At 27.7% G+C, this 9,897-nt stretch overlaps 3 protein-coding genes across 3 annotated transcripts; 1 reads left to right on the forward strand and 2 right to left on the reverse strand.

Moving 5' to 3' along the window:
• Nucleotides 1-1,287: 1,287 nt before the first annotated feature.
• Nucleotides 1,288-1,868, reverse strand: LOC122522431 (dynein light chain Tctex-type 5-like). The gene is made up of 3 exons (XM_043643532.1): nucleotides 1,859-1,868; nucleotides 1,670-1,770; nucleotides 1,288-1,604 (listed from the first exon to the last, which is right to left on the reverse strand). Exons 1-3 carry the CDS (start codon nucleotides 1,866-1,868, stop codon nucleotides 1,404-1,406), a joined length of 312 nt encoding a protein of 103 aa, XP_043499467.1. The 3' UTR covers nucleotides 1,288-1,403.
• A 523-nt stretch (nucleotides 1,869-2,391) lies between these two features.
• Nucleotides 2,392-6,101, forward strand: LOC122522425 (eukaryotic translation initiation factor 3 subunit B). The gene is made up of 11 exons (XM_043643520.1): nucleotides 2,392-2,626; nucleotides 2,885-3,080; nucleotides 3,174-3,486; nucleotides 3,702-4,058; nucleotides 4,145-4,287; nucleotides 4,372-4,507; nucleotides 4,595-4,790; nucleotides 4,872-5,052; nucleotides 5,135-5,375; nucleotides 5,461-5,569; nucleotides 5,661-6,101. Exons 1-11 carry the CDS (start codon nucleotides 2,491-2,493, stop codon nucleotides 5,759-5,761), a joined length of 2,109 nt encoding a protein of 702 aa, XP_043499455.1. The 5' UTR covers nucleotides 2,392-2,490; the 3' UTR covers nucleotides 5,762-6,101.
• A 179-nt stretch (nucleotides 6,102-6,280) lies between these two features.
• LOC122522438 (CDP-diacylglycerol--glycerol-3-phosphate 3-phosphatidyltransferase, mitochondrial) lies at nucleotides 6,281-9,458 on the reverse strand. The gene is made up of 8 exons (XM_043643544.1): nucleotides 8,917-9,458; nucleotides 8,405-8,600; nucleotides 8,192-8,314; nucleotides 7,839-8,116; nucleotides 7,496-7,770; nucleotides 7,172-7,408; nucleotides 6,875-7,084; nucleotides 6,281-6,795 (listed from the first exon to the last, which is right to left on the reverse strand). The coding sequence occupies exons 1-8, from the start codon at nucleotides 8,958-8,960 to the stop codon at nucleotides 6,593-6,595; spliced, it is 1,566 nt and encodes a 521-aa protein (XP_043499479.1). The 5' UTR covers nucleotides 8,961-9,458; the 3' UTR covers nucleotides 6,281-6,592.
• Between the last annotated feature and the right edge of the window lie 439 nt (nucleotides 9,459-9,897).

The following is a 9,897-nucleotide window of genomic DNA, read 5'->3' on the forward strand; positions in this document are numbered from 1 at the left end:
CGACTGTATCATGAACGATTATTATTATTATTATTATTATTATTATTATCATCATTGACATCAATCACATTGTTATTTGCATCATTATTATTTTCATCATTATTCATTTATTTATTATTATCATTATTATCAAATTAACTATTCTTTTTTTTACAAATTATTATTACTAATCATAGTAATACATTTTGTAATCTTGTCGTTATTATATATTTATATGCATATATATACATATATCGTTATTACATATATGTGTATATGTATATATATAATATATACATGAACATACTCATATATACCTATATATATCGGGATATATATATATATATACATATATATATTCCAAACAATATATTACTTTAATAACAATAAAGAAAACATAAAATTCACAACTCGGATGGAATGGCGCCAACGTGCTGATTTATCATTTTTCAATTCGTTCAATTCTGCATTTGGATTTTTAATTTACATTTTTTTAACCCATGGATAAAAAAAGAAAGAAAAAAGTTGTTTTACAAAATCATCTTTATTTTTGTGGTTGTACCATAAAAGGATTAAAAGAAAAAAAACGAAAATTGCATGTATAATTCCGTGATACAAAAGTATAAAAAATATAAGAAAAAATAGTATATATATATATATGTTAAATATAAAGATAAAATAGATTCTCTCTTTATCTGTGCAGGTGGGTAGCGTAGAATAGAAATGCTCTTTTTTCAAAAACGTCGCTTTAACTTGAAAAGAAAAAGAAAAGAAAAGAAAATGAAAAATAAAAATAAAAATAAAATAACGTCTATATTGTATATCATATACATATATTTATTAAAAGCACATTAGCAAAAAATGCTATAAACATAAAATCTCGTCTCAACGTGGTATCATTATCAGTTTATAAACTGGATATTTTTTATAGGAATAAAAGAAGTACAACGATAATCTAGAACCTTGTATATCGAACATCATTATTTAAAAAACTTAATAAGAAAAAAAATAAGAAAGTAACTTCCTTTTGCTTGAAAATATTGTAGATTTTTTTCAAAGTTTTTAAAGAATTTTTCAATGCCGTTAATTCGCAAAACAAAATAATTCAAATGATCATTTTCATAGATCACTATTAAAAGATAAAATGATCACATGTTAACTCGGTTTATTCATAATAAGTAGCAATGACCAAACCGAGAGCAATAAATTCGGTAGTTTCTAAAACGTACGTGCAATAATTGTCTCTTTCAGGGTCCCATAAACACGCCATATTGGTATCTACACTTTGTCCGAGTTTTTGTACTATCGTTATGATCACCGTATATTTATAACTAAAATATAGACAAATCATATTAAGAAAATGATAAACATAATCTAAACTTATTAATTATTTTTATAATACTCCTGAAAATATAATTTAATGATTAATACCGATCGTAGGATTTTCTAAATATTAAATCGCGCACTTTCGCTGACATATCTTTGCAAATCTGTAGACACACGATTGGATGATATTTAATATCGTTCAAGGAAGAAATCATTACGTCCTTCAATATTTTATCGACAACTTCTACTTTGAAAGGAGTGAAAGATTTCAACCGGTACGTATTCTGATATCTTGGGATCTAAATAATTTTTTAATACTAAAATTCATTAGAAAGATACAGAAATTACAACAAATAGATCGTACCTTTAGACCACTTTTGAGTGTTCGAAAAAATATGCTATGTTTTATTACTCCCATGCCAGATAATCCTCGAATCATGGAAGGCATTTTACTTCGACGTGAAACTAAAGAATTTTATAAAAAATATAATCAAACATTTCTTAAATATTATTGCAAAATGAACATTAACGATAATACAGATATTTTACTAACCCATAGACATGATTATAATGTTTATATAAATGTTAAATTAATAAATTAATCAAAAATATATACACTTTTAAGAAAAAAGTAAAATTACATAAATAGTAAAAGATTACAAAAGGAAGTATAATTAAATGAATTTAACCATATTCTATATAAAACATTCTGAAATGAGCGCGTAACAATTGCTGCTGTAATATAACTTGCACATAACCTACATTTGTCCAATTATTATCGATAAAATCAAATATAAAATCAAATTAAATTTTGTAGAATTTTATAATTAGTGGATGTTATCAATTATTCAATTTATGATAATTTTAATTGTTATATTAACACGAATATTTGATTTAAATAATTAATTAATATTGTTTTGTTTGTTATTGGATAAAAAATTGAATGATTTTAATAGGAACATATCGATTTGCAAGATCATTGATTGGGAAATGTTCTATTGGCCAAGAAAAGATGACCAATGAACGTTAACTTGACCCTTAAGTAAAATGAAGGCACAAATGTGAAAAAGCAAGCTTAATAGTTGGCAGCACCGTATTCTTTTTCAAATGATTCACTGTACGAGCGGAGTAATCGTAGCTCTTTGCCACTTAAACCCGGTATAGAAACGCTTAGAGGTTTCTAAGATGGCGAAGAAAACGTTGGTTGATAAAATTGCTCAAAATGAAGATAGTATTAAAAATAATGACGATATTTTAAATGACGACGAAGAACCAAATTTCAGCGATCCAGAAGGATTTGTTGATGATATTACCGACGAAGGTAGGCATGTTTTACTCTGAATGATATTCAACAATTGTTACCCTACGTTAAAGAAAGGCATGGTCGTGTGATACTGCGAAATGTGGCACATGCGATCTAACCTCACAAAATCAAACTCTTTTGACTTATATATATATATATATAAATAAAGAAACAAAATTAAATGAATTTATAAAACTTTTTCTTATCAAATCATCGCCTTCTTTTTAATAATTGTATTCTATTTCTAATCTCTTCGTGTTTACATTTTTTTCTCAGAATTACTTGGCGACATTTTAAAACAAAAACCCTCTGAGACAGATGGGGTTGAGTCAGTAGTTGTGATTGACGGTGTACCACAAGTGGAACCAGAAAGATTGGAGAAATTACAATCGTTCATCAGTAAAGTACTTGGAAAGTTTGGTACGATAGTTAATCAATATTATCCTAAAAATGAGAATGGATATACTAAAGGGTTAGTTGCAATTTATCCCTGAATTTAACTAAAATACGTCATGGGAATATTAATTAATTTTTTTTTCCATTGTTTTTTGTCACCATAAAATAGGTACATTTTCTTGGAATATAATAGCCCGATAAACGCATTGGCAGCAGCAAAATCTGCAAATAATCATAAGATCGATAAGCAACATACTTTGAAAGTAAATTTGTTTACTGACTTCAAAAAATTCGAAGAGATTCCCACAGACTGGGAACCACCAAAACCTCAACCATTTAAAGCAGCTAGCGATTTACATTATTATTTATTAGAACCAGATGCTTACGATCAATTTTGTGTACTATATGGAAACGGGCCGGCCGTATCTGTTCAAATTTGGCAAAACTCTGCTCCTGAACCTACATTGTTGGAAGATCGACCAGTAAGTATAACTATTTGTACCAAATAAAGTAGACATTTGTGAGGAAGTTAACTGGAATAGTTCAAAAATTAAAGCAGTTATCCGGCAAGTAAAGAACTCGGATACGAGTCTCATGGTCCAGTTAACATAATGCTCCAATTTTTCACAAATCCTGCTATATAATAATTAACAAACGGTTGATAATAAAATTAACAAATATGTTTTTACAACAACAGCGTTGGACAGAGACGTACGTTAAATGGTCACCTTTAGGTACATACTTGGCAACCTTTCACAAATTAGGTGTTGCATTATGGGGTGGGCCTCAATTCGTCCAACAAGTTAAATTCAGTCAGAGAGGTGTCGAATGTATAGATTTCTCACCTTGCGAACGTTATCTTGTAACGTATACGCCACGAACTGATCTAGGATCAGATCAAAAGCGTTTGGCTGTTTGGGACATTCTGTCTGGGCAAGAGAAACGTTCGTTTTATCCAGAAGGTTCTTCAGTATGGCCTATATTCCGTTGGTCACATGATGACCAGTATTTGGCTTGGATGGGTATAGATGTTTTAAGTGTTTATGAAACACCAGTAAGTTGTTTTCCTACTTTGTATATAAATTTATATAAAAATAGTTGAAAAATAAAAATATACTTATATATACTTTTTCTTTTTAGTCATTCAGACTACTGGATAAAAAAAGTATTAAAATTCCTGGTATTCGAGACTTCAGTTGGTCTCCTACAGATAACGTTCTTGCTTATTGGGTGCCAGAAGACAAAGATGTTCCTGCAAGAGTCACTTTGTTGGAAATTCCAAAGTAAAAAATTTATTATTTTAATTGTCTATTTTTTTAAATATAATTTTATATGATATATAAATTAATTGGTATATCATTACATAGTCGCAATGAGATACGAAACAAAAATTTATTCAACGTTGCTGATTGTAAAATATACTGGCAGAAATCTGGAGATTACTTGTGCGTAAAAGTCGATCGTTTTGCTAAACGTAAAGAAAAAACAGAACAAAAATACACAGTAAGATTGATTAAAACATTTACATACGTGCAAAAACATTTCATTTAAATTAAAATAATTTTCTAATTAAATATCCTTTTCTTTTAGGGAATGTCATATAATTTTGAAATCTTTCATATGAGAGAGAAACAAATTCCTGTTGACAGCGTAGAAATAAAGGAACCAATCCATGCTTTCGCGTGGGAACCAATTGGCAATAAATTTGCTATCATTCATGGAGAAATTCCAAGCGTTAATGTTAGCTTCTATGAAGTCAGATGTGGTCATCAGCCTGCTCTTCTCAGTAAGTCGATCATAATAAAATCTTTGTTCTGTTTTATTTGTTAAAAAACTTATTCTCTTAAACTTTGAATTCATTTAACAGAAAAATTAGAGAAAAAGGCGTGTAATCACTTATTCTGGTCACCATCTGGTCAATTTGTCGTATTAGCTGGTCTAACAACAATGGCTGGTGCTTTAGAATTTATTGACACTAATGATTTTACTATTATGAATTCAACCGATCATTATCAAACTTCTGACGTCGAATGGGATCCAACTGGAAGGTTTATTAAATTTTATTTTTTATTTCTTTTCCTCTAATCTTTTATTATCTTTTATAATTCATATATTATTCCTCCTTTTTAGGTATGTCGTAACAGCCGTCTCCAGTTGGAAAACTACTGTCGATAATGGTTATTGGATATGGACATTCCAAGGTCGTATTTTGAAAAGAGTTAACTTAAACGCATTCAATCAATTATTGTGGCGTCCTAGACCACCGACTCTTCTTACCGCTGATCAAATTAAAGAAATTAAAAAGAATTTGAAAAAGTATTCTGCTCAATTTGAAAGCAAAGATCGCATGCGTCTAACACGTGCTTCCAAAGTATGTGAACTTTTAAAATTTATTAATTATTCCCAATTATCCATATGCATGTACATATTATTTGAATAACTACATCTTATTATAGGAACTCATCGAGAAACGTTGTGCATCAATGAAATCATTCGAAGAATATCGCACAAAGAGAATAGAAGAATATAACAATCAAAAGAAACGCCGTCTTGAATTACGTAATAGTGAGTACCTTTATCAAAAGTTATTATTAAATAAATTCATAATTCTTAAATGTACAAAAAATTTAATGTACTAATCTATATTTTTTTTTAGATATCGACACCGATGAATTAGACTCTGACTCTAAGAATGTAGAAGAAGAAGTTGTAGAATTTTTCGTGAAAGAAGAAACGTTTATTCTTGATGATAAATAAATAAAACCATCAAATTTTTCTTCTGCTTGTTGATCTTGGAAATCTCTGAAGCAAAGTCAGTTGAATCAACTAATCGTGCAAAGTGTCACCGCGGTTACGGTATAATAGAGTCATATATTGACTGTGACTCTATAGTTACAAAATGACTATCATATATGATTATGGACAATTCCTATCATATTCTTTCTGCATTATTATTGGAATGAATTCTATAATTCCAATGATCCGTATAAAAAAACGTCGAAATCATAGTAACATTAAATATTACCACATCCCTTACAGAATAGCATGTAAAAAAGAAAATAATTATTCTGCCAATTCTTACACACCAGAACAAAAATTTCTTGTTTTCTTTTGTAATTATTATTTATTCAACTTATATCCTTGGATAATTAATTTATCCTAATTAAAAAAGTAAAGTAATTCTTGTTTAAAAAGATCGACAAATCTTTTTTACAAAAAATATGTAATAATAAACGAATAAAATAAAATATAATATTGAAGTAATAATATAATTTATTTGTATCAGATAGGTTTGTCTGTATTTTAAATGAAATATGTAACGGAATATACGCTATGTACTTTACATGTTTACGGAATTATTTGTTTATTTACAATCTTATGATACGTGTGTTAACGCGAATATTTTAACAAAGTTAATGATTTTTATTGAATTAAAAGAAGACTTATTCAATATTGTCAGCTGATAGTATAATCTATTTATAACTATATAAATATTAACGTAATACAAAGTTAATTATAATTAAATAAATCGAGGTATTTGTAAAATCCTTTCCATTGAGTAAAATCATTAAAGATGTTAATATAACATTAAAAGAAGTATCGAAATAAAACAACTGTTGTGCGTACCCAAGCAGGAGTTATGCGATCTTCTTGACAAAATGTTCTTTTTGTAACTAGTTTAGCATACATAAACAAACGTTCTTGCTCTTCTTGCAAAGCCGCTTGCAATTTTTCATTTTTAGTCACAATTGCAACTTGTGTTTCCAAATCTCTATTAACTGATCTGTAACCTAATATATTACAGGCTGTAAAATTATTTTTGTTGCTATACAACATCTAGCATTTTGATCTCATTTTATTATGGCATACCAAAATTAGGTGATCCGACAAGAGTTAAACAAGGTCTTTGTTGACCTGGTAAAAAATACCAAAGGCCTTTGGCGTGATATGTCCATCCTGGTTTAATAAATTCCCACAATGTTACTCTTTCTTGTTGACCTAATCTTTCGCATGTTTTATAAAACGATTCTTCTATTTTTGTGTACGCTGCTGGAATAACACCTGCTATACCTTTCGCACCTGCAGATTAAGATTATTATCGTACAAGAGATCTATCTATATTCGAATGAAAAAGTTTATATTAATTTATGTATATAATCAATATACTAAAAAATCCATTAGCTGTAGGATGTGCAGTTAGAAGATCGCATGTAGCCTGACACTGTTTAAGTACAGCACTGATATAATCTGTAGTCAAATTAAAATATCCAGTTGCTAATTTAAGTCTCGCCCCCAATGGAGCTGACTGTAACAATTTTAATGTTACTTCGCTATCATGTAGTATATTAAGTTGTCCCATTTGCACTAACGGAAAAACCCAAGTATCCGCATTCAAAGCTTCTTCTAACAAATAAAATAAACTATTAACTTGAATATATATATAGAGAGAGAGAGAGCTACCTACAATTCCTAAATATAAAAGCTGATTACTTTGTTTGTTAAGCTCGATACGTTTTTGAATTTCACTTTGAAAAAGCGTTTTTATTCTGTGCGCAGCTTCTTCTGGAAATTCTTGCTTTGGTCCTTCGCATGGATGAGAATTTAATGTAGAGTTTAACTTCGTAGTACCATCCGATTGCAAAACAAAACTAAACTCTCCCACCCTTTGAACTAAATCATCATAAAAATCACAGAGTTCTTTAGCATCCTCTATTACGAAATATCGGTCCTGCCGATTTGTAAAGTAATCGTTACTTAAATTTGCGCTATAAAAATAAAGCATTTGTTTATTGTCTTATTAGAAGAAAGATTTAAAAACACACATGCTACGTACCCACTAATTATTAAAGTATTATCTATCATATATAATTTCATATGTTGTAGACCTATAACTTCGTTAAACCGATCTGGCATAATAACTTTTAAAAGTCCACGAAGTTTAGGTGTATGATAAAGAAATACTTCAGAACAATGAGCATATTTTCCTTTTAGCAATGGTTCTAACATTTTGCGTGAATTTTGCGTACCTCTAGAACCTCTCATATAATCTAATAAAAATTTGGCTTTAATATTTCCATTGCTTGAAAGAATAGCCTGCTCTATTGTTTGTATCTATAAACAATAATTAATTTTATACTTGTTTTATTAGATTATATAACGAATGTACTAAATAATCTTGTAATTTACCAATTCAGATTCTAACTTTCCAGTTCCTATATACAAGGATGCAAAAGTTATTCTATTTTTAGCAGATTTACATTTTTCTATTAACGTGCCATAAAAATGAACAGGTTCATGAATTATTGTAATCTGCAATATAACATTGTATATAAGATAAAATTGATATCAATTCGAATATATATATATACATATACATATATACATTATTATCAATTTTACCTTTGAACCATTTACAGGAAATCCTGGTGCAACTTTATGCAACCAACATAAATCATCTACTTTAGAACGTAGTATTTCTAATTCTAAAAATTTTTCTTCGAACATTGTGATTTGCACTTTGTTTCTTGCAATAAATAAATTAATTCTATGCGGTTTTAAATATGTTTGAAAGTTAACTAGTTTCAATCCATTACACCTAAAATTTGATTCAAAATATATATTTAAAAAAAAGAAACTTATTTCTTCAATGAAATAATAATTGTATTCTTCAATTGTGTTAATAATTAATACTTATATAATATTTAATTATATAAATACGAAAGTAATACACTTATAACAATGATAACAACTTAACGTATTGAAATAAAAAAAAGATTAAGAAATTAGACTAATTAAGTACACACACAATTATATATAACAAAACGTCAAACAAATGTGTTTGAGGTTAACATGATACATTATTTCTTCCATACATTTAAACTAATAACATTCTAATCTTTATGCACAATTACCGTTTCAATATTCTCTTCCAAAACTGTGATGTGGATATGTGCATGAGTAAAATGTCTAATAATTAAAATTAATTAATTTCTTGTTACAATTTATTGAATCTGTGATTTGCCAAATGTCCTAGGTTCAACAGTAGACACATACAACACATATGTAGGTTAAACTTCAAAAATGTTATTAATCGCTAAAGTTTCGTCAGAAAGTGAATTATACTGTATATCGCAAAGATTGAACTGTATATTCACTGTAAATAAAATTAAAAATACATTGATATAAACAAAAAGATTTAAATGTTTAGTTTGTATTTGTACAATTTTTGAAATTTTATCCAAACACAAAATTGTTGATGTTACACGCAATACGTTAATAATTTCACATTAAATTAAAATACAAAATGTAGACAAATTAGAATTTGATAAAATATAGAAAATCAGTATTTTTTTGTATTTAGAATATTAAAAATTTATTAATAGACGAGAAGATATATTCAAACATAGAATCGTGTATTGATTAAAAATAAATATGGCCTCGACTTCAAATCTGTAATAAATTGCAAAATAATAAATTGCAAATTTTTATCATTTTCCTACTATGAATGTATAATTTTACTATATTTTTTGTTATATATATAAACAGTAAAAAAAGAAAGAAAGAGAACATTAAATTATTTAATATATTATAATAAAAATAACAGAATAAAATTTTAATAACAAAATAAAAATATTGACTAGAATGAAATTATTCAATGATTCATAACGTGTCTGCGGAATAATTCATCAATGATGTATCGATTAATCGATATGATATGCATTTTGATAATGACTACTTATAGTCAAATATAGTCATTGGTACACGTCGATTATAATTATCATAAATTATAATTTATTATTTTTGAATCATTTAAGATGACAGAACAAAAATTGTCAATTCAATTTTAATAATAAAAATGAAATAATATTTATTTGCGTTATCGAAGAAAATAT

This window comes from Polistes fuscatus, unplaced genomic scaffold, assembly GCF_010416935.1.
Source record: "Polistes fuscatus isolate 324 unplaced genomic scaffold, CU_Pfus_HIC Scaffold1, whole genome shotgun sequence".
Lineage (NCBI taxonomy): Eukaryota > Metazoa > Arthropoda > Insecta > Hymenoptera > Vespidae > Polistes > Polistes fuscatus.